This window comes from Polypterus senegalus, chromosome 13 (assembly GCF_016835505.1).
Source record: "Polypterus senegalus isolate Bchr_013 chromosome 13, ASM1683550v1, whole genome shotgun sequence".
Classification (NCBI taxonomy): Eukaryota; Metazoa; Chordata; class Cladistia; order Polypteriformes; family Polypteridae; genus Polypterus; species Polypterus senegalus.
The window spans coordinates 83313533-83339481 of NC_053166.1; the positions used below are offsets into that span (position 1 = coordinate 83313533).

General features: G+C 40.2%; 1 protein-coding gene across 6 annotated transcripts in view; it reads right to left on the reverse strand.

Annotated features, from left to right (window-relative positions):
- The window catches only part of ppp3ca (protein phosphatase 3, catalytic subunit, alpha isozyme), a 442233-nt gene that overhangs the window by 22282 nt on the left and 394002 nt on the right, over positions 1 to 25949 (reverse strand). For all 6 annotated transcript variants that reach the window (XM_039774410.1, XM_039774415.1, XM_039774411.1 and 3 more), the window contains exon 9: positions 1130 to 1255. In XM_039774410.1, the coding sequence (XP_039630344.1) occupies positions 1130 to 1255 (126 nt within the window). The remainder of the gene's footprint in view (positions 1 to 1129; positions 1256 to 25949) is intronic.

Below are 25949 nucleotides of genomic sequence, written 5' to 3' on the forward strand. Positions count from 1 at the left end.
AAATATATCCATTTTTGATATACAGCAGTATTTTTAACAGTTACAAAACTTCTCTAGCCAAAAATGTTGGTATACAAATTAAAAACAAAAATGGAAAAAAATTATCCTTATAGCAGCAATGAATAACAATAAATGCATGTAATCTCAAAATAAATTTTCATGTACTTAAATATATGTTTTTGCTAGGTTCCCATATTTTAAGATAGTACTAAATTGTGAATAGCCTGCTAATGTTTCGATGACATGTAATTATAAAGAGCAAAGTAATTTTCCATTTTTCAACGCTGAACATTTCTGGTTCTTATGTTGACTTAAATTGCTGCTACTCCGTTTCTTTAAAGATAAGCGTATTATGTCATCAGATCAAAAGCTAAATGCTTGGTGTAAATAAAGCATGCAGTACATACTTTCATTTGTTATTCACATGCAAGGCAGTTGTACTTGCATTAGTGTTAGAGCAACTTACTGTATGTGACATGATAGCTTTCAGAAAAGACATCTGTTGCCAAATACTTATTTTATACTTTTTATTGTCTTTTCACAGTGAAAAAATACTATGACACAGCTATTAGGCATCAGTGCAGGCAGCTGCAGGGCCAGCACCATGAGGTGAAACTGACAGAAAGGGGGACAGAGCTGCAAACACCAAAGTCGAGACAGGACTTGGGTGTTTAGTGAGATCTGGTCATACTGACATATTCTGGAGTACTTGCAAAAGACTCAATTAGTTTATACAGATCGTTTTGTAAATGAGGCTGTGAGTATGTACCACTATGAAATTTTACATTTTACATTTTCACACACACAATAAGACAATTATTTACATCTTACTTTGCTACACAATGTTGGGTCACTTTTGTATAAATGTACATATCTGATTCAGATTACTATGATCTGAGCAACAATCTGCTTCTACAGATTACAGTTGTACTTAATGGTGATGTAAAATATATAGTAGACACTACAAACTGAAAAGTAAAGTAGATGTTAAAAATATATTTTTCAAGAATAATAAAATCAGAAAGAAAAACTGAAAAAAATGTGTAAATGTATTTTTACTCAATGTTAAGTAGTTGAATTGAAGGAAACAGTAATAGTTTTCCTGAAGTGTAAGTATATTTTCACTTACCTTTTTCACCAACAAAAGGCAAAGACCAAGTAAAAACATCCATGAAGTTTGGAAGCCAGTACGGGTGAGGTGAGCAGTTAAACTGTCGGATGTTCATTACGTTATTTTCATACTTGAGTACTGCAGCTAATGATAAAAAAGCACAAATGCAGCAAGATTTATTACTCTGCATTGATGTCAAACAAAAGTTTGTGTAGGCAACATATTCTTGCTGTGTAGATTTTAACAAAAATGATGCAAAACAGTTCAAAACGTGTTACATTTTCAGTAGAACTTGACTTGAGTTGCTTTACTTGTACTATTGTGTCTGTGTAATGGCTTCCTGTGAGTAGTTATTGTTTAAAGCACAACAGTAGTATGATATTATAGGAAGTAGTCTCCCGTTCATTCGTCAGCCTCTAAAGTGTAAGAAAACATTCTGTGCGTGTTGTCTGATGTAGCCTGTAATAAATTATATATACCTTATTGCCATGCTAACACCAGATGCATGGAATTTAATTTGGTGAAACTGTTAGAAATAAAACACCAAGATAAATATACAACAAAAGGTCATTGATAATCCTTCCATTACACTTAAGCCCAAAAAACAATCAATTTATCACAAACAAACTTAGACATAAATCTCAGACTACTGTTGATGACTTAAAATGTCAGCAACATAAGTTCACACATCTATCAGCTTCTGAATCCTGGTAGTCGTAGTCTTGATTGATTAAAGTCATTTGTCAGACTGAAACTCAATTTCATATAGCACGTTCATGTAAATAGCATTTTTAAGCATAAAAGCTACGTATCAATAAACATGACCAGGGGACAGATGATTTACATATGATACTGAAAACAATGTTGTGTGGTATTTCCTAGAGGACGTGTAGCATTTTAGGTGAATAGATTTTGCAGAAGTGGTATTATTGGGTTTCATAAACTAAAGGAGTGGTTTCCTAGAGTCGCACAAAAACCTATTTAAAAAATACGATAAGCATAATAGTTTATTACATCAAAAAATTATACAAAAAAGAAATTTTATATATCCTTGAAGTGCTACATGTAATGGGTGGCTGTTCTATGCAAACTTTTCGTGATTTCTTCATTAATATCCTCTACCACACCCACACAAAGTAATTTGTGTCAACCTCCATGATCTTGGGTGGCTGTCTTACAATTTGCTGGCATCTCTTAAAACTTTGTATTTTATTTTTTGCCACTGTATGCTGCAGTATTGTGTATGGGTAGTATGACAATAAAGTCACTTCATTCGACTTGATTTTGAGCCCCTTTAAAAAAAAAAAGTGTGATGTCAAACTGGCTCATAGGCAGTGGCAATGTCCGTGTTAAAAGAGATTACAGATGAGAACAAAATTGATTGTATTTAGTGTTGACAATTTTCACATTAACATTCCAAACAAGATTATTATCAGTGTGAAATCCAGCATTTTCATAATATACTGCCATTTACCATCATCTTTTACAAATATGAGCTGTAATAATACAAATGTGTTCTTCCAAAATACCATTCTTTTGTTTTGTTTTTGGTTTGTTTTGCAGTCTGTAGCTAAACAATCAATCTGATGGGTCTAGTGGCTCTCAGTCTCACTAGACATATCACAACATTGTCCTCACCACTTTTAGCTTAAAAAAAAGGCAAAATCGTTGAAGTCAGCTAGGAAGTAAACATAGATAAAAAATAAGAAAGTACTGCAAATGCAATGAAACACAAGACCTAGCAAAAGGCAGGGTTAATTACATGAATTTTTCATTTTCTGCACCTCCCTTCAATCAATTTTCTGATCCACCTAATCATGTGTGATTGTGGGTAGCTGAAATCTTTTAAAGATTTAAACTAAATATACTGTATATTTTCTAATACTGTTGTTCATTTTTACGCCATAACTTTGTGTTCTAATTTCTATAATACACACCAATCTAGGTGTAAGGAAGGCACTGTATAAGAATACATTCAATTAAATAATAAAGAATGTGGTAGTATACTGTATGTAGTAGCAGAAGTATTGTCACATATAAGTGAACTTCTTATTTGCATGTCAGACTATATACTTGACACTTGGAAGTTTTTTACAATTTCTCTGACACCATAGTTGGTTTTAGCACTTTAAGTCTTGTAATTAGAGTCTGAGTTTCAGAAGGTGAACTTCTATAAAAGCTTCTTATCCTCATAGACGTTTCTTGAAATAAGAATGTAATATTTCAAGCAAGGTATTTAGAGTATTTACTGTATGTAATGTCCATATTTTTTCAGAATGGTTGCCCCAATACTGAGCTCTAACATTTAAAAATACTGGCTCAGTCCTCACCACAGATCACTATGATTAAATCAGCTAAGGTGCCAGAACTGCACTATCAAAAAGTAAAAAAGGATCCAGTTTTACTGTTAAGATTTGAAAGGTGATAAAGACAAATGCTTAAAAAATGAAAAATAACAAAAGTGTTAACATATTTGCATAAAATATTATGGAAATGTAATGTAATGGAAGAAGTGATCGCTGAAAAGCTGACCATAGGCCCAAAAATGCTTCAAGTTTTCAGTAGAAATCTGTTGGGCAAGGCATACCATTTAGTAGATAGGATGGATAAGACTGGGAACAGGACTGTACCCTGCACCTGCACCTGCACCTGCACCTGGCATGTAGTTTAGGGTGTGAAGAAGGCACCAGTAAACATAATGGTTGTCTCCAGCCAGTCAGAGTCGATGCACACATGTATTTAACTAATTAAATAATGTAAATACCTACAAGGGTTGAGTGGTATACTGTATGTGTGATATACTACTGTAGGCACCTGCCCTGACAAAGTGAAGCTAACGTATGGACATCCTGCACCTTGAAACATTATACTTGTGACAAGACCCTCTACTTCTCTTAGTTGGCACAGGTTACCTTGATAGCCCAGCAACCAAGACTGTCTGCCATAGGTTTCCCTCAGCTCTTGATACTTGGAAGTGCAAGTGATTACTAGTAAATTAACTTGCTTAGTATCCTTTAGTATGATTTCTTTTAGATGCCCAGGCAATTGGGTGATGGGTAGGGCGCAAAAAGGCCTAACAAACATTTTCTTTTAAAGAGTAACACAAGATGTGGGTAGAAGCACTCCCTGCATTATACAGTACACTGCTTAAATATCAATACTCCATCTAAAATATTAATTTTTAAACATGCAGTTGCAATATTAGAGAAAAAGCATTTAGTATAGACTTGTTTATTATCATAATCACATCTGTGATTACCAAATATAAACGTCAGCATGTAAACAGAACAAAATCTACTTAAAATACTGTTTCAAATTTTCAGTGATAGTGTTATCCAAGTTAAACTGTTATACAGTACTTGTAATTTATAACATGCTAATTGCCAGTTTTTATTAGAGAAAATGTAGGTATATATTATTAACACTAGAATCCCTGAAGCCTATGAAAAAACTTGTAATCCCAGCACACGTTAAATTCCTTCGCACCTCTCTATCAGCAGTTTTTGCTTTGTAAATGTGTCAATCAGCACAAGCAGCAAGCAGACTGCTGTCCCATCCCCCCTAATATATTGTTATTTGGAACTCATGCATTTCATGTGTGTTCTGTGTCTACAACAATCTATGTAAATGTAGGATGACAGGAAATAGGAGAAATGTTGAACACATACCTAAAACACAAACTTTGTTCATATTCTAGTACTAACGACAATTTTTGACATGAAATGTATAATGTGTGAAGACTGAAGTTTACATATATATTCACAAAAGGTACACGTATAACAAATCAAGTGTGCTTTTATCCAGGAATATAACCGAAGAAAAGAAATCGGGTTAGAGTACAGCATCAACATGATCGCTTTGGTGGTACAGTGGTAAGAAATGCTGATTCATAGTCAAAAGGTAGTGGGTTTAATCCCGAATCCCGGCCGCTTCCCAGAATTAACTTTTTGAATAGTGAGCTGCTCTTATTGCTACTATTACACAATAAAAACATATATTTGTTTTAAGTCTGTAACAGCCGGTGTAAATATATGGTACTTGTAAAGGGTATCTTTTTTCAGTTTTATTCTCTCAGTCAAGTTCATGCTCCTCCCGATCTGACACTGCTGTTTTCAAATAAAGATGTGCTATAACAGAATTGAACTCAGATGAGGATGAGCAAGGCATGCTGAGTTCTGTTTGTGATTATGTTTTGTGATGGTCTTTATATAAAAAAAAACATTTATTTGTTACTTATATAAAAGCCACATCGAATGTTATTTACCTTGATTTATTTACTAAAGTAAAGTCACAAGTAGACTGCATAGCCTCCTGTGTTTGATCGACATGGGCATGCTGACAAAGTATATGTGTAATGCCACAAAACTTGCGGGGGCAATTACCACCTACAGCTATGGAATCTTCAGTATGCGAGCGACTCTCCACGCTAGTGTTTAGACATTTTGCAGTCTTTAACATACTCCTAAAATTAGGTATCTTTCCCTAATGCTTTCCAGACAAAGCCACGTGTCCTCACTAAGATGGGTTCATTGTCCAACTGAAGAGGACTTGTATGTAAATTCTGTTTGATGTAAACAGCAACCCCATCTCATTTTCTGTTTGTGTGTCCTTCCTAAAAAATGTGTAATCTTATATGTTATATTCATACCCTAGTTTAAACAATCTATGACTAACTTACTCTTATTGACCCTAAAAAGTAATCAATTCTCTCAGGAAACCTTTTTATTTATTAAGGCTGGGCAGATTCCACATCAAAAGCATTTCCTATGAGGTGGCAGTTCCTGGCTATGGTTGCAGAGAGCTGGAGCCTCTCCAAGCAGCAAAATTTACCAGGTAGGAGCTAGTTGATAATCACAAGGCACTCTAGCACACACTTCCTTAATAAACTCCAACTAAGCAAATTTGAAGAAGTGTCATGTGAACACGGGTGAACAAGAATCTCAATAAAGCAGGCATGTTCAATGAGAATAAAACCAGAATATGGGCATTTTACGGTGGAAGTGACCCCACCTTACCCTCTTAATTACATTTTATTGCCTTTTAAAATAGTTGCTTACTTGCTCGGTTCTTGGTTTAAACCTGTTGATGCCATGATGGGCTCTGATTCCCCATTACCCTGACCAGAAAGGTAGGGGTCAGACAATGTGGTCCGGTGGCTAAGGTATAAAAACATCAAGGTTCAGTTCTCACCTCTGACTTCCTGTGCTACCATGAGCAATGCTTCAAACGCAAAAATTTCATGAAAATTAATGTACTGTACTAAAATGTACTATGTTGTGTATCACTAAAGGCATGAACTAAACAAAAACTCTTACATAAAAAGTGCATGGCTTAATGAAGTAGTTGAGGCATTAGGTTTTAGATCTAGCAAAATTCCATGCAGAGAGGACCTGGGACATGAACCCCGGTCTCTATACTGTGAGGCAGCAGTGCTACTACTGTGCCACCTTTGTCGCTGGACGCTGTAGCTTAATTACATGATAATGATGTGCAAATCAGATGAACTCATAATATTTAATTATCACTATACCCTGTGATGTACTGTCACCCCACCTGATTCTTACCTTGTGCTTTATGCAGCTACATTATTTTTATGATGCTGCCATAGAATAAGTGGGTACAGAAAAGTGTTGTATGTCTTCATTCAGCTTGTCATAAACACTGACTGTGCTTATCCCTCATTAAACAAACAGAGGAATTGTTCCAGAATGCTGTACAGTACCTCTTCCTCCACTTGAATCCAATCTGGCACATAAGTTATGAAAATGCTGTATGTGGTTAGAAATAGTTTTTCAAAGGCAATATTTGAGCAGTGCTCACTAAAATAAATCCATAATCCAGGTATGAGTGGTATTATTAAAACATCCCTGTTATTAAGTAACTTTAAAATTGGTCATTGACCTATATACATCACTAAAATAATACTTTCAAACCCACTTCATCCAAGTTTGAGTCACTGGGAGCTGAAGCCTGTTCTGGCAGAACTCGATTCCAAACAGTAGACACCTCTGGACAGGGTGCCATTTTATTATATACCAACCCATACCCACAGCCAGTTTGGAATCCACAATCAACTAAACCAGTGCATCTTTCAGCATATGGGAAGTAAACTGGAGTTCAAGGAGGAAAACCCATTCAGACATGGGAATAAGCAAACTTCATATAAACAATACCTGGATGTACAATTTGAACCCGGAACACTGGATCTATTAGATAGCAGGAATACGCACTGCATCACCTTCTCTGCCAATCACTGAAATAATGAATAGTATAAACCTAGGCTAAATGAAATGTTTAATTCCATTGCTGTTTTTAAAGTTTACATTTTTATAAATTCTGAAGTCTATGACAGATGAGTGAACAGGGAGCCAAAGCAATATCCAATTCTGTGCAGAAGTGTGGTTAAAGGAAATTCTAGGTGTTGTTTATTGGAAAGTTCTTTTATAACAAACTGTCCTAAAGTTGTACACCATGTGCCATTAGTACTCTCTCAGACATGCTGAGGTTTTATAAATGGCATCTTCTTTTACCTCAGAGAGCAGCTTCAAGCACACAATCAAATGCCTTAATCGAAAATGCATTCTCCTGGATTCAAAATGTAGCTCTCTTAACCCACACTTGACTGCCAGCTATATCTTACTACACAGCAGGTGTCTTTATGTTGTCCAGCAATGAAATTATATTGGTCAAGAAGGAAAGAAAGATGGTCTGACTTACAGTTAATGTACCTATAAAGCACTGCCCAGCATTTTAATGTAAATCTGCCTGTCCCAAAGGCACATTCTCACTGATCAAATCATTTTTCCGCCAATTTGCAAGAAGTGGGGGAGGAAGCATAACTGTCACTTCTCGGCCGAGGAAATCTGAATCAAAAGAGTCTTAAGAATAATAATAAGCCGCCCACATAGTCGTCAGTATATGGATTCATGCAACAGCAGCAAAAGCAGGGGTCGCTTCATTATTACATTGTGTTTCCTTCTGATTTCTAATAGCAAAGAAATATGATGAATAAGTTATGAGTTTCTGACATTATTTTTCCCTTCTAATGGTAGGCCTGTATATCACACAACAAAAGAGTGGGGACAAGGTGGACGTTAGGCTTTGCAGGCAGCCTGGGCAGTAATGCCTTGAACAAAATGGCTCCAGAAATTAAAACTCTTAAAGTGAGCAAAGCTCTGACATCTCTGAAGGTTGTATATCTACAGTGCAACAGTAGTTAGCTCTGCTGCCTCACAGCTCCAGGTCTGAATCACAATCCAGTCAAAGCCTATCTGGAGTGCTTGGCTCTTTGCTTTGAGGTGTTGTGGCCAGGCCCAATGGGTTTCAAAATATGCTCTCCCATCAAGTATATCAAATCAAAAAATATCTCTGCACCTTAGTAAACGATAAAAGGAGACGTTCCCTATTTCTGTGTATAGGAGATCCCCTAAGCTGCAGTGGTGTGCATGTGTATGTGCAATATCAGGCTAGATCAGTCCCAGCTCCCACCTGGGATACCGCACTCTCCCTTTATTCTATCACATCCCAAAGACTTAGGGGTTAAGTTCAATTGGCTTTGAACTTTTGGTTGTCATGCTGCAAACTTCAATCCAGTAAAAAGAAGATAATGAGATGGTATGATTAGATGTGCCTCTGTCTCTTTAATACACAACTGCAGCAGCTCTGTTTGTTCAACATGCAAAAATGTAAAAGCTGCCATATTCCTCCTACTATTTTGTCTTTCTACCCAAACAACCTAATACAAGGTCACAAATAATATTGTGTAAGAAGCAGAATTATCATTGCAGATTTATTATTTTCAAATACATCAGAAAAGACTGACAAATATTAATTTAAATGCCAAATTTTTCCTAATTATATTATAAAGGTCACCTTAAGCTTGGGTTTTACTGCTAATTCCATCTTCAAATGACTCATCATCTATTCCACACTTTTTTTTAATTATTTTTTGATGCAGAGAGTGTGAAGAAAGGCAGCTTTGGATACATCATTTTCAAAATAAATAACACAGCTGAAAGCAGTAGTGATTGGCATCCCATTGGCACCCAGACAGGAAAGGGCCTAAACCTGAAACAGAATTTCTGTGTCCATTTTGTGTGACCATATGCTGCTATCAGGATAGTCTCTAGACTTCATGAACCTAAGCAGGGTTAAACAGGTTTGAAAACACATCGGACCCCCTGCATAGCCAAAGTGTTCAATTAATTTTTTTACAAGAGCACTTGTATTAGTTTATAGCTCTAACACAATAACAAATAGTTAAACAAAGCAACATCTACATACAGGAGCACACAATATAGGTCAAGCACACATCAAATCCGAGAAACAAATACAGGAATTGGATCTGGGATCATGATCAGCTACAATGAGAACCTAAATTAGTTTGAAATAATACAATCTGTGCAACCAAATGCACCTTTACTTTGTTGTATTTGGCATATTAAAAATACCAAAAAATCCAGTGTAGGGAGCCTGAGCTTACCCCTGCATGTTCCAGTGTGGAGCAAGTAACCTTATAGAGGTTGTCCAGGGTACAAACACACACACATATCACTCACTACTACTCACACTGGTCCGATTTAGAGTGAACAATTAACCTGTGGCAAAAAGCACAACATTGGGATGAGAAAGAATACTGGTTAAAACCCACATAGTCATGGAGAAAAGGTACAGATTTCCTACTGAGCATGCTTTTGATGGTGATATGTTAGTATAATATTTTGCTTCATTACAATATACAGTGCTACCTCAGTATACATCCTTAATCCGTTCCAGATCCTTGGACTACCAAACAGGACATATACCAAAAAAATTTTCCCATAAGAAATAAAGGGAAAATGATTAATCCTTTCCTATGAAAAAAAAATTCTATTGTTATTGGCATATTACACATTGATGGGGTTGTATAAAATAATTCAAACACTGCTTAATACTAAAATACATAAATACAAAAGCAATTAGATGAAATAAGTGAAAATTTAATCTCACTTTACTTCTTAATAACGTCTTTGTTTTTCACAATAGTAGATACCGTTGTTCTCGGCATACGGTATGCAGCAGCCAAGTCCCAGATATGCATGCCACCTTCATACTTTTCAACAATCAATTCAAATTTATGCGAAAAAACACAAAATCATGTGAACATTCACAGAGAGTTATTGCGCGGGTTGTTCACTGAATGCTAGCAACTGGCGTACTGACGCTCGTGGGCAGTCGTGGCTTTGTCTCGAGAGAGGTAAACAAGGGTAGCGCGCGGGTTGTTAACTGAATGCTAGTAACTGGCGTACTGACGCTGCTTGTGCAATCTTCTTCACACTCAGCAGATGTTGATGGCTTCCTTTTTCTTTCTGCCATGTCACCTTCTTAATCAGTTTCCCTATTCAATTTGCTGTAGGAAAGATGCAAACCCAAAAAACTTTGTGCAGGTTGCCCCAACCATATTTCTCTCTCCACCAGCTTGTATCACATTATAAGCTTTCAATTATGATGAAGATTAGGTGCTATCCCCAATAATTCACAAGTAATCACGTGAGACACTGACATAATCCTTAATATTTTATACAGCATATATTCATTTTATAATATAAGCATCAGTGAGCCTGTACTTACTCTAAAATTTCATTATCTACATGTAAAATGTCCCATCCAAATGCAAAACGAGTTTTTAGTTAAGTTTGTGTACAATGGGTCATACTGGTGTTTTCCTTGGCAAAAAAAGGGTTGGGATGTTTAGGCTCAGGGTTTGTAAAGGGGATATGCTAGCATGGGTGACTTGTAGGTGGTGACTGAAAGTAACAATGAAAGGGACAATGCTCCTCTAGTACTGCTGCGGTTTGAGTTCCAGCAGGGGAGCAAGGGAACTGTGATTAGTCCTGTTGACCTCAGAAGGCACTGGGTTGGGGTCCTGGAAATCAGATTCACTGAATGCTGAAGGAGTTATCTAACCCAGAGGTGCTTCTCTGATGTACAAACTACTACGACAGAAATACTCTCAGGGCTTTTAAAATGATTCTCTTCCTGCCTGTTATGTTTCAGCCAGGTCTTGTTCCCTGGCATGTTTATTTTGCTTTTTACATTTGTTTTTAAATTATTTTTCATATTTTATTTTTGTTATTATGTAATTTTTGCTAATAATGTGTTGTTTAAATATAACACTCAAAAAAAGATGAAGGGAACACTTAAATCACATATTGGATTGCAATGAAAATTCTTTACTAATTAATACTGTTCAATATGTTGAGAAAAATATGATATAATAACAGTCAATGAAACCCAAAATCACCAACCCACTGAGGACTGGATTCAACATCACACCAAAAATCAAAGTCAAAAATTGAAAGCACAGGCTGATCCAACTTGTGTGAATTTCATCATAACAATTCATAATGTGATTCTGCAGTGTGTTACGCCCCCTTGTGCCTGTATGCACTCCCAACAATGTCTGAGCATGCTGCTTATAGACAGTGTTCTGGGGGATCTCCTTCCAGATCTTGATCAAGGCATCCCTGAGCTCTTGGACAGTTGGTAGCGCTACTTGGCGGCATTAGATGCACCAATATATAATGTCCCAGAGGTTCTCAACTGGATTCAGGTCTAAGGAACGTGTGGGCCCGTCAATGGCATCAGTGTCTTCATCATCCAGAAACTGTCTACACACTCTAGCCACATGAGTCCCTGCATTGCCCTGCACCAGGAGGAACCCAGGGTCAACTGAACCAATGTAAGTTCTGACAATGGTTCTGAGAATTTTATTATGGTACCTAAAAGCAGTCAGGGTACCACTTGCTTGGCACATGGATGTCTGTGCGACCGTTGAAGGATATGCCTCCCCAGGCCAACACTGACCCACCGCTAATCTGGTCATGTTAGATGATGCTGCATTCTGCATAGTGTTCACCACAGCATCTCCAGACTCTTTCACATCTGTCACATGTGCTCAGAGTGAACCTGCTCTCGTCTGTGAGGACAACAGAGTGCCAGTGTTGGAGCTGCCAATTGTGTATTCTCTGGTGAATGCCCATTGAGCTGCATGGTAACGAGCTGTGGGCACATGTCCCACTAGAGGACGTCAGGGCCACATGCCATCCTCATGGAGTCTGTTTCTCACAGCTGGTCAGAAACATGCACACCAGTAGCCAGCTGGAGGTCATTTAGTAAGGCTCTAGCAGTGTTCCTCCTCGCACAAAGGAGCAGATACTGATACCTGCTGCTGAGTTGATGCTCTTCTATGGCCCTCTCCAGCTCTCCTCATGTAATGGCCCATCTCCTGGTATCTCCTCCATGCTTGTGAGACTGTACTGGGAAAAACAACAAACCTTCTTGCGATGGAAGTGTCATCCTGGAGGATCTGGACTACTTGTAAAACTTGAATCGGCTGCAGATACCACATCATACTACTAGTAGTGACAAGGACACTAGCAAAATGCAAAACTAGAGAAAAATCAGTTAGGAAGGATAAGGAGAGAGCAATTGTCTGTGTCCATCACCTGTAAAATCATTCCCTTTTTGTGGGGTGTCTTGCTGTTGCCTCCCCAGTGTACCTGTCACTTTCATTTGCACCAAAGTTGTATTTGAACAGAACCCAAGGTCACAATACAAATAAAAAGTATAAATAGCTTAAACATAACATAAGAATTTTACATAAAGAATATAAAATGTTAGGTCTTAATAAAGAAATTGTAATATTCATTGAACAGATATGTTTGGATTTGAAAAAGAAAAGGCTTGTACAATTGTGGAGAGATTGAGGAAGAGTGTGCCACAGTTTGGGAGCAGCCCCACTAAATAACCTTGCACCAGTAGAGGACTATTTTGTGAGAAGAACAGAAAAAAACTGGGATCAGAGGACCTGAAATAAGATTGAAGAAAAGGTGAAATGCAGGAGGGGGCAAGGCCATTGAGTTCTTTGAAAGTAAGTGTGAGGAGTTTAAATTGAACACAAGTGATTACAGGAAGCCATTGTAACTGGAAAAGAACAGAGATGACATGTGTAGATTTCCTGATATGGTTGATTAGCCTGACTGCTGAATATTGGATATATTGCAATTTACTGAGAGATCTGGGAGGAAGATCAATATATAATGAATTACAGTAATTGATGCTTGAGGATTTCAGGATTATGGATTAGACTTGATAGCTTTGGGTAGCTTTTTTAAGCAAACCCTTTTTTCTTTATATTTTTTGTGTTTTTGTTTTCTCCGTACCTTGCCATTTTTGTTGTTCATCTGATAATTAATGAATCCTTTGTAGTTTTAAGATCATTGCTTTGTTTTATCTCTTTAAGACAGGTGCTTTTGGTTATTCTTTTCCTTAAAGGGTATTATTGTGCATTAAGAGTATTTTGTAGCATTTTAAGCCTAAATCCTATTTTGGAATTGTGCAGGCCTTGAGGACTTTCTTTTGAGTTTAGGGCCAGGCTGCATTGGTTGAGACCTGATTCTGCGGCAGAGCAGTGAAATAATGGGGCCCCACGCACAACAATGTTGCATACTCCTGTTTCCACGCTCAAATCTCAATGTATAAAACCTAAACTTGGCATAAAGCCACACACACACACAAACACTGGTGTACGCAAGTTCTCTGCTCGGTTTTGTAAACTGGCAGCACCCAGCGTCAAAGCAGTGCTTTTGTTTAAGTGTGGTTTCCCTTTCTTTTTTAGATCCACATCCCTGACGCGGCGTTATCATATAAACTGAAATTAATCGCATATTGTTTATTAGTTTAAGGCATCTGATTGTAATTAACCTGTAACAATATAATGGTCCATGGAACAGCCAAAGTATTCCAAATACCATAGCTGCTTTAGCGTTGTTACTCTCACTGCACCTTCTTCTTCTTCTTTCAGCTGCTCCTATTAGGGGTTGCCTCAATGGATCATCTTAATCCATATTACAATCACTGCACCACTCAGAGTGTGAAAATCACTGTATCTGAGTGTGGAATCACAGCTCTACAGCAGCTGATCAGTAAGAAAATTATCGGTATACAGCATCAAGCACACGCTGCCTCAGCCATGCTGCCTATCTGAACTGCTCTCATATGAAAAATAGCACGTTTGAAAGAAACAGTACTGCTGCAATAAATTATTTCATTGAAGGTTGCTCATGGCGCAGCAAGTATCTTGCGTGAGACATGAACAATCACTGCACCACCATGTTCCCCATGTTTAATACCTGCTTTAATTCCTATCATCATGAAAATGATACCAAGTATATATCTCAGTATTTCAATTATTCAGAGAGCTGTAATATCACAAATGTAATGGATTCTGTGTCCTGTTGGAGGAAGAAAAAGCCTGTTTAAGAAGAACGTAGTGATTAACACACATAGAACACATAGAAGAACACATACAAACACAAAGCATTTAATGTGCTTTACTTTATTTACTTTGGGATTTGAGAAACTAGTAAATTAAACGATTTTAAGATGAAGTTTATGATGTTCTACTTTAATGACAAAATAAACTACGTAATTAAAGTGGAAATTTCGAGATTAAAGTTGGCATTTCGAGTTTTTTTCATAATGTGTCCCTATTTTTTTTTCTTCTCGCTGTACCCTAATAAGCTTTCATATGACACTCAAATGGTGTGCTAGGACTCCCCTTTTCATGGCAACTTCCTTTTTATTTCGGGCACTATGTGACTTTGTGAACTTGAACTTTCGAGTTTCTCCGACACTCTATGTCACTCGATCAACTTCCTTTTGTTGTTTATACCACTGTTTAAACCAACAAATAGTACTAAATGTACATATAGTCCAGCATCACTGTTATGGGAAGACTTCAATAGCATTCAGAGTAGCATACAAACATTAAATAATGTAATCGAAGACACAGTTGAAAGATTATAAAATATGAGTAAAACACACCAACAAAGAGATCAATCAAAAACCACTTGAGATCATGACACCAGGATATTCTTTATACCTGAAGCCAGTTACATGTATGCCATATCCATTGAGAACACAAATTGTGGAACAGAGACTAAGAAAATGAAGAAATATCATTGAGCTGAAAAGGTTGGTAGGTAAAGTAACATGTAGATGGCAAAAAAGTACACAGTACTTATTTTTAAAATTAAATTACCAATCTATCCACGGAACTCAGTTCTAAATATATGATTTGAAAAACTTCCTATACTTGAAGATCTCATGGTAAATATAATGAATCTTTTCAAAGCACTTTCACTAATTCAAGGTAATGACATGTAAAACTTTGCTGTAATAAAATATTGATTTAAATCTTCAACATTCCAAAAATGATACAGGTCCTTCCTTGTGATTCACATTTTTTTTTGATTTTGATACAATTAATTAATCCCCATGGAAAAATTGTCTTTTCACATGACCTTTGAGAGTTAGAGCACAGGGTCAGCCATTGTACAGCACCCCTGGAGAAATTTTCAGGTTAAGGGCCTTGCTCAAGTGCCCAATGGAGTAGAATCCCCTATGCCTTTAAGGGGATTTGAGCCTGCAACCTTCTAGTTACCAACGCAAAAACTTAACCACAGAGCATGTTCACAGGTTTGTCATCAATAATTAAATAGAATTATTTTGCGAGTTTTGTGACCTATTGCAGAAAACCATAGATGATGCTGCAGCAGCGCTACTTAAATGGGCTGCACATCCTAGCAACCCTGGGACTACTGCATCATTGGGCAGCTTCGCTGGTTACCACGAGGGCTGCTAGGTGAAAGATGAGGGCACTAGGGAGCCATAAGAAGCTGTCAGGGTCACAATCAGAGATGTCTTTTTGTTCCAATGCTTCACTGCACAACTGGATTACAATTATCCAATGGATTACAGTTTTCTGTGGATTCATGTTCTTGATCATGTGATTTTGTCTGGGTTGGAAAAGGTCTTTGTCTTGGAGTGCTCCCAACTTCAACAAATCTTCCTGTATATTGGTATCATGGTTGCACAAATTTTACATAACTTTCAGGAGGCTGTTTCACAGGGGATTTGATTTCATACCTACTGTATACTACGTGCATCTGTGAGACTGGACTCTGTCATGAATATTTATTATTTTGTACTTAGGTTTTTTTTGGATTTATTTGTATCTATAATATTAGTCATTTTTGTTGTTTACTATCATATGTATACACACATTTATCATAAGTTAAATTTTGTAAAAAGTTAGTTTACTTAAGTACTGTAGAACTACGCACTTTATCTGGGGGACGCCACGCATCTTTGTCACAGCAGCCAGCCTCATATGTGATTTTCTTGTGCAGGGATCATTCTATCTTGCACATCTTATTTAATACAGTAAACTTAGAATATATAGGAATCATTGGCCAAAAACGTATTTGCAAATTTTCGCATTTGTCCTGCACCCCTAACTCCTCCATATTACAAGGGATAACTGTATACCTATTTCATATTATTGTTTGCTCTCTCTTGAAAAAAATATGTTACCTTAAAATCTAAAAAATTTCAGTCCGGCCATAGTCAAAGAATAAAAACAAACTTAACACCGAATCCTAATAATGACTTTTAGCACAGCTGACGACACCACTGTATTCAATGATTGATTATGTTAGACTGCCAGTAAACGGTAAAACGCTATAGAACTAGAAGGTATAATAGTATAACTCTAGTTCTTACATTTCTACCTTGAGTTTCAGTAATGTTTAGAGCTGATTTCAAACAGCTCATCTGATGTATAAAGTCGCTTCACTCTGTTTTAACTTGGGGAAACTGTTCATAGCTATACTTCTGAGAGTAAAGTATTTGGTATGTTTAACACCTGAACATGGTGCACAGCTGAGCATGTTAAAAAACATCAGGCCAATTTAGACTGCCATTTAACCAATATACTGTATATGATATGGGAGCCATCAATGCCGGACAAAGTGAACAAAAATAGCTTATACATACATTGTACATATTAATAATGTTTTCTATTAAGAAAATACAAAAGAAGAATGATTTAAAAGTACAATGCAATGATTTGCAAATCGTATAAACCCATATTTTGTTCACAACAGAACATAGAAAACATATGAAATGTTAAAAGTGAGACATTTTACTATTCCATGAAAACTATTACCTCATTTTGAATTTGGTGGCAGCAACATGTCATAAAACAGTTGGGATGGGGCAAAATTAGGCTGAAAAAGTAAGTGGTACTAAAGAGAAACAGCTGGAGGAACACTTGGTAAATAAGTAGGTTAATTGGCAACAGGTCAGTAACATGATTGGGTATAAAAAGAGAGGCAGAGTCTCTCAGAAGTAAAGATAGGCAGAGGTTCACCAATCTACAAAAAACTGCGTCTACAAATTGTGGAACAAATTTAGAACAATGTTCCTCAATGTAAAGTTGTGAAGACTTTGAATATCTTATTATCTATAAAACATAATATCATCAAAAGATTCTGAAAATCTGGAGAAATGTCTGTGCGCAAGGGACAAGGTCAAAAATCAATATTGGATGCCCGTGATCTTTGGGCCTTCAGGCGGTTTGCATGACTCTGCTATGGAAATCACAGGCTGGGCTCAGAAACACTTCCAGAAATTGTTGTCTGTGAGCACACTTTGCTGTGCCTTCCACAAATGCAGGTTAAAGCTCTATCATCCAAAGAAGATGATGATCATGTGAACATGATCCAAAAATGCCACCATCTTCTCTGGGCCAAAGCTCATTTAAAACAGACTGAGGCAAAGTGAAAACTGTTCTGTGGTCACACAAATTGAAATTCTAAATTCTTTTTGGAAAACATGGACGTCATGTCCTCCAGACTAAAAAGTGGAGTGGGATCATTCTGCTTGTTATCAATGCTCATTTCAAAAGCCTGCATCTCTGATGGCATGGGGGAGCCTTAGTGCCTATGGAATTGAAAGCTTGCACATTTGGAAAGGCACCATCAATGTTGAAAGGTTTATACAGGTTTTAAAGCAACATATGCTCCCATATTTTTAAGGGAATGCCTTGCATGTTTCAGCAAGACAATGCTAAACCACATACTGCATATATTACAACAGCATGGCTTTATAGTAGAAAAGTCCATGTGCTGAACTGGCCTGCCTGCAGTCCAGACCTTTCACCAATTGATAACATTTGGCGCATCATGAAACAAAAAAATCTGACAAAAAAAACTCAGGACTGCAAAGCTGCTAGAATCCTGTATCAGACAAGAATGAGATAACATTTCTCTCTCAAATGTCCAGCAACTGGTCTCCTCAGTTCACAGACTGTTAAAAGAACAGGGAATGCCACAAAGTGGTAAATATGACCCTGTCCCAACTTTTCTGAGACGTGTTGAGCCCTCAAATTCAAAATGACCTTATTCTTTTCTTAAAATGGTACATTTTCTCAGTTTAAACATTTGATATGTTTTCTATGTTCTATTTTGAATACAATATGGGTTTATGAGATTTGCAAATCATTGAATTCTGTTTTTAGTTACATTTTACACAGTGCTCCACCTTTTTTGGAATTGGGGTTGTATTAGAGGGTCAATGCTCTTATCTTGTTCAATACGTTAACTCCTATCTATCCAGCTTGTTCAGTTTCCCATGAACAAACCACAATAAACACTCCTAATAATATAGTCTTTTCCTCTACAACCACAGCACTGCCAGTGAGCCTTTATCCTAACTCACATCCCAACTTAATGGAATATTTTGTTCAGCCTGTAAGGGTAAGCCTGGTGAAATTAAGCGCTCTGGACTTAAGGTTCCACAACATCTTAGAACCATGTAAATGGCTCTTCAGACAGAATTGCGTCTGGACAGTGTCACGCACGCGCGAATAGGAGACCGCGGACGGACCTTAAACCACTTCGGAAGACGTTCGCCGGCAGGGAGTGGCGGGGTACTAACCTTTCTCCTTTGATTTCTTCCAGGAAAAAAGACGCTCCACCATCATAAGCCTTCCCGCAGTACGCTTACTTCCGCCCTTCCTCCGCCATCTTTCCTGACGTCATCAGTCCCATCCTCTCTCACGGTTCCTTCCCAGCATTCCTCCACTTCCGGCTCCTCCCTTATAAAATGGCCACCGATGCCTAGTATGGCGTCGAGCATATGAACATATTTGTGTTTGTATTTTTGACCGGAGTTTTTCTTGAATTGTGGATTGTGTACAATATATGGGGCCGGATAACTCCAAACCTTTATGCTGCTTACTGTTGCATCTTTTACACTGGCGTAGTCGGCAGGATAGAAGTCCGAAAAAGATGACCGAAGGACAGGACCTCAACACCGTGCTGCAGGGGATGAATGCCCAGATCCTGTCCCTGCAGTAAGCGCAAGCCGCTACCACCCGGGAGTTGGAGGAAACCAAGGCCAGGTTGGCAGAAGCCCGGAGGGTAAGGCCCGACCCTCGTCCAACGCCTCCGCCTCTGGTGCCTATGACAGAGGCTGACGACATCGAGTCATACCTGGGCATATTTGAACGGACGGCCACCCGGAACGAGTGGCAGCGGTCCGAGTGGGCGTCCATTCTGGTGCCCTACCTGAAGGGACCCGTGCAGCGGGCTTATTATGATCTCCCCGAGGAGGAGGCCGCGAGTTACGACCTCTTAAAACAGGAGATCCTGGCACGCTACGGCATCACGCCGGGCCAGCAGGCGAGCGAATGGAGGAGCTGGCAGTTCGACCCTGAAAAGCCGGCCCGAGCACAGGCCTTCGACTTCTGGGGGAAGATGGGACGCTGGCTACGGCCCGAGGGTCCCCAAGCCCGGAAGGTCATGGAGCAAGTGGCCTGTGAGGGCCTGGTGAATGCCATGCCAAGCTACTTCGCCCAGCAGGTCCGGCGCCACCCCTATAAGGACATGCCAGGACTCCTGGAAGTCCTGGAGCATCAGCTCGCGGTCTACCAAGCCGGGGGGTCGGAACGGCAAGCTCGTGGGAACCGACAGGGACGGGCGGCCACCCCTAAGCCCTCTCAACGCGCTGCGGAAGCGCCGCAGAGATCTAAAGAAAAGCCGGCCTCTCCGCGCTGTTACAAGTGCGGTGAGACCGGACACCTACTGCCGACCTGTCCTCTCAACACCACCTCGGAGCCGATGGACTGCACCTGGGCCACCGCGGTAAGGTACTGTACTCCATCGCACCCGCTGGCAAGTCCAAACACGGGAGTGGTGTTATTGAACGGGCACTCGGTGGTGGCTTTATTTGACTCCGACAGCAACATTACCATTGTTGCTCGCCGTTATGTATTACCGCGACAGTGGCTTAAACAGCATTGGCAAGTCACTTGTGTGCATGGGGAGACCAAGTCTTACCGTTCCGCTCACTGTTATATCACCTGGAAGGGGCAGTTATACAACTTGATGGTCGCGGTGTTGCCCGAACCCCCCTATCCTGTGATTTTGGGACAAGACTGGTCACACAGAAAACGCGGAAAGACAAACACCGCTCCCAGGGCCTCACTAGGTCTGGTTATGAGGGGGCGAGGCACCCTTCCCGCGTTTTCCACGGCGTGCTCTGGAGCAGGCCCTAATGGCGCAGGCACATCGGTGAGCGCTTCAAAACAATCTTCTGCGGGGTGACCACAAACACTTCTCCCGGGTGTTGGCCAAACACCCAGGCGGCCTTCAGCTGCATGCGAGCATTTGCTCGCTTCCTCCTGCACCACATTGCTTGCGTTTTCTCTCCTTCCTGCTTCCAACCTCCATTTCCTTCTCTCTTTCTTTTCTTCCTTTTTCTTTCCTTACTCTTTTTCTTTCATCCTCTCATTCCTCCCTCTTCTTCTCCTCACTACTTCCCCCTTTTTCTCCTTCCTTCCTTTCCCGACCGACTCGCGCTTCTTTTAAATGGAGAAGGACCATGACAGCTGTAACCTATTAGCCACGGGAGTATGACGATGTGGGTTCTGGCTCCACACTCCCATTGCTGTTCGGGAGCCCTTCAACCCAACACCGTCGGTAATGTTACCGATGAGCTAGTCAGTGTATTGCCTTCAAATTGAGCATCTGAGCAAGGGGATGGTTAAAAGTGAAACAGTGCTTTTATTTAACACAGTCAACAAAACAGGTGTTCAAATAAATAGTGCAGTAATTTAAAGTTCTTCATTAAATAAATAAATAATCCATAAAAGAAATGTGGAGGTTAAAACCATTATAAAAACAATCCTTTTAAAACGAGGTTAAAACGATCAGGAAGCAGTTTAAAAAACAAACAATTGACAAACCCGGTGCCTTCATGTAAAACTAGCGTCCCTCTTGCTTCACCCATCAGGGCCCGGCAACAAGGGAGACACTCACTCTGCAGCTGACCTTCTTCCTACTACTGCTACTGCTGTCAGTTGCCTCACCGATGCTTGGCTCCGGTCGGCTCCTCCAGACAGTGACTTGGTAATCCCTTAACGGCCAAGGCTCTCATGTTAGGGACACCGCGTCCCAAGTCCCGACTCCTGCGGAGAGTCCTGCGCCTTCCGAGTCACTCCCGCCCTACAAAACAATCTTCCGCGGGGGCGACCACAACCACTTCTCCCGGGTGTTGGCCAAACATCCAGGCGGCCTTCAGCTGCCTGCGAGCGTTCGCTCGCCTGCTTCCTCCTGCACCGACTTGCTCGCCTGCTTCATCCTTCCCTCTAACCTCTGTTCTCTTCCTTCTCCTTCGTTCTTTTTCCTCCCTCTTTTTCTTTCATTTCTCTCCCGACCGACTCACGCTTCTTTTTTAAATGAAGAAGGACCATGACAGCTGTAACCTATTAGCCACGGGAGCAATCACAGATATCGGCAGTTCCTCACCTGTGCACTCGGTGAGAAACGCCCACACCCCGTGCGTCCCGCGGCTCGTCATGGCCCAACGCCCTCTCGCTACGCCGCCGCGAGAGCGGGGATTATTTATTTAAAAATGAATGGCCTTTGCTCAATGAGCTGTGGACCCGCTATACCACAGGGAGCAATCATGGATGTGGGCAGTTCCTCACCTGTGCACTCGGTGAGAAATGCCCACACCCCGAGCATCCCGCGGCTCGCCATGGCCCAATGCCCTCTCGCTATGCCGCCGCGAGAGCGGGGATTATTTATTTAAAAATGAATGGCCTTTGTTCAGTAAGCTGTGGACCCGCTATACCACAGATGGTGCTCGTTCCTACCTCCCATTCCAAATTGCTAGCTCACTGGCAGGGGCCATACGAAGTTAAGGAAAGAAAGGGGCTCGTCTACTATTTAGTTAAACAACCTAATCGTCGGCCGAGCAAGAGGATCTACCATGTCAATTTGTTAAAACCTTGGAAGGACAGGGAGGAGTCTCCCGACACTCGTAGATCCCTCTCCCTATTCGCTAGCACGTCTGCCCTTAACCTCGGTGACGAGCTGACCCCCTTACAGCGGCAGGAGGCAACCCAGGCAATCCAGACCGTCCCCGAAGTAGTGATTGAGTCACCGGGCCGGACCTCGCTGATTGCGCACGATATAGTCACGGACCTCGGAGTAATCGTCCAGGAGAGGCCCTATAGACTCCCGGAGGCAAAACGCGCCGAAGTGGAACTGGAGGTGCAACGGATGTTGGATATGGACATTATTGAGGAAAGCCATAGTCCTTGGTCCAGTCCTATCGTCCTCGTTTCCAAGCCAGACGGCTCCTGGAGGTTCTGTAATGACTTTAGACGTCTGAATCAGGTCTCCAAGTTCGACGCCTACCCGATGCCCCGCATTGATGACCTACTTGAGCGGCTGGGTGCAGCTCGATACTTGACTACTCTTGACATGACGAAAGGGTATTGGCAAATTCCCTTAACGGCATCTGCAAAACAAAAAAACGGGCTTTAGCACCCCTAGTGGACATTGGCAATACAAGGTCCTCTCATTTGGGCTGTATGGGGCCCCAGCGACATTTCAACGTCTGGTGGATAGAGTGCTGAAGCCCCACCAGTCCTATAGTGCCGCCTACCTGGATGACGTCGTCATCTATTCCGGCACCTGGGAGGAGCATCTATTGCAGGTCTCTGCTGTCCTCGCAACACTGGCTAAAGCCGGCCTCCGCATTAACCCCCGTAAATGTTTTTTTGGCTTAAAGGAGGCCAAATATTTAGGCTACCTTGTGGGACGCGGACAGGTGAGACCCCAATGTTCCAAAGTCAAAGACATCCTGGAATGGCCCCGTCCGAATACCAAGAGACAGGTGCAGGCTTTCTCCGAAAGGGCAGCACCCTTGACCAATTTAACAAAGAAGGGCGCTCCCCTATACGTGGTATGGAACGACAAGGCGGAACATGCATTCAGTGACCTAAAAAAGGCCCTAACGTCGGCACCTGTATTAAGGACCCCTGATTTTGGGCTTCCTTTTATCCTCCAGACCGACGCTTCGGACACAGGCTTGGGCGCCATATTGAGCCAAAGCGTTGATGGTGTTGAACACCCCGTGATGTACCTAAGCCAGAAACTGCTGGACCGAGAGACCAGGTATGCGGCAGTGGAGAGGGAAGCCTTGGCCATTAAGTGGGCGGTGACTCATCTCCGTTACTACCTGTTGGGTTTCGAATTCACTCTAGTGACTGATCATGCTGCGCTTCAGTGGATGTCCCTTCACAAAGAGTCGAATCCACGGGTCACCAGGTGGTTTCTGGACCTACAACCCTATAAGTTCACGGTCACTTATCGTCGCGGCAACCTTCAGGCCAATGCCGATGCCCTCTCTCGCCTCCACGACCTCTCGGTTAGGTCCGCCCGACCTGACGGTCTTTATGGGTTGTGTCATGCACGGGCGAATAGGAGACCGCGGATGGACCTTAAACCGCTTCGGAAGATGTTCGCCAGCAGGGAGTGGCGGGGTACTAACCTTTCTCCTTTGATTTCTTCCAGGAAAAAAGATGCTCTGCCATCATAAGCCTTCCTGCAGTACGCTTACTTCCGCACTTCCTCCACCATCTTTCCTGATGTCATCAGTCCCATCCTCCCTCACGGTTCCTTCCCTGCATTCCTCCACTTCCGGCTCCTCCCTTATAAAATGGCCGCCAACGCCTAGTATGGCGTCGCGCATATGAACATATTTGTGTTTGTATTTTTGACCAAAGTTTTTCTTTAATTGTGGATTGTGTACAATATATGGGGCCTGATAACCCCAAACTTTTATGCTGCTTACTGTTGCATCTTTTACAACAGTTATATAATAGCTGAATCAGTCTAGTTTACTCAGAAGTAAAGTCACTACAAATGGTCCAGTTATAGTCAAAAACAAGCCTAATGCAATATGAGGAATGACTCAATTCTAAATAATGGATCTTCACACTTGATTTAAAAGTGGTGACAAGTGAGGTACCTGCTATAGTGTCAGGAAGATCATTCCAGATGTTGTGGGTCACTAATAAAGTTCTATTTATTACAGTAGTTTTATTTACTCTTGAAATTTTAAGAATGACTTCACCTTGTGTGTAGGTACACCAAGGAGAGTATTAATTAATGGGTTATGTAAGACAAAGTGGGGAAAAATCATAGCTTTATACAACAAAGGTTGGAATTTCAAAGTGTTTCTAAATTTAACTTAAAGACAATTTACAGAGATGAGAGCAAGAATGGTATATTTCACCTTGTTTAGTTATGATCCTAGGTGTACTATTTTTAATTAACTGACGAACAGTAATCCAATGATCTGACCATCTTAAAACAAACAAATACATTTATTTTTCTGTATATTTTTTATAGAGAAACAACCTAAATTTGATACTATTTGAGTCAAAAGACAGATAAAAAAATTAAGTTACTTATAACAATTTATCCATTAATTTACTAGTCTTTTCTAATCTGCTAATCTAGTTCAGGGTCATGAAGAGCCAGTGCTCAATCCTGGAGGCGGGCGATGCCACTCCATCTTGGGGAATGCTCACAGACATATCCATAAATCTATAAACAAAGAAAGATTAGATAAAAACATTTGATTCTTGTAGATTTACAGTGAATCTGATGAACTTCTTTCTGAGCATAAGGAATAAAGTACATTTTCTTTATCAACCCTATTTAACCATTTATTATAGACATTCCTGGATATTAATTCTATGAAATGTGTTACTCATCTTCACTTTAGCTAAGGTAACACTACTGGTTTGAATGCTGATTGTACAGTATATATAGTTTATTGTTTTTATGCTTTAGCTTTTAGTAAAGACAGATTTGCTTCTCTAATTATTTGCTTATTCAGATGAATAAGTTACCCTGGTTATCTACTTAACTGGATTCAAGCACTTTTATTTAGTAGTATTAAATATTAGTAGTATTTAATTCAGCACCAAAAATAAATGTAAAAGTTTGCCTTTCTCAATATTCACATCAATATTCCACTCTCTTTTTCTGATGTTATGCTTTAATATTTAATATAACCTTTTCCCTTGTTTAATTTTTTATGTGCTTTCTACTGTTCTGTTTGGTAAAGCACATTTTATATATTTCTATATGTAAAAAATACAACATCTGTCTGTCTGCTTTTCACGAGAGAACTACTTAACGGATTTAGATTGGGTGTTTCTTCTATAATTTGCTTAAACATTTTGGTTGATTTTGCGACATCTCTCATTGTGCTAAGTATCATAGTTCACTTGAAGAAGCGATATATTTGCGCTAATGCGAGAGAGACGCAGCAGGCTGAGGGGAGAGTGGCGGGGACCTTCTCACTCATGCGCCAGCCTCAGGGTGTATCTGACATCCGCTTAGCTAGCGAACAAGAGAACTACTTAATGGATTTAGATTGGGTTTTTTTCTAGAATTTGCTTGAACAATCCGATTGATTTTGCGACTACTCTCATTGCGCTAAGAATCATAGTTCACTTGAAGGAGTGATATATTTGTGCTAATCTGAGACAGAGGCTGCATGCCGAGGGAAGGGTGAAGCGTAACGTCAGGAGTGGGGAGTCGGTCTACCTCTGTATTTTGGAGCGTAACTTGCCTCCGCTTAG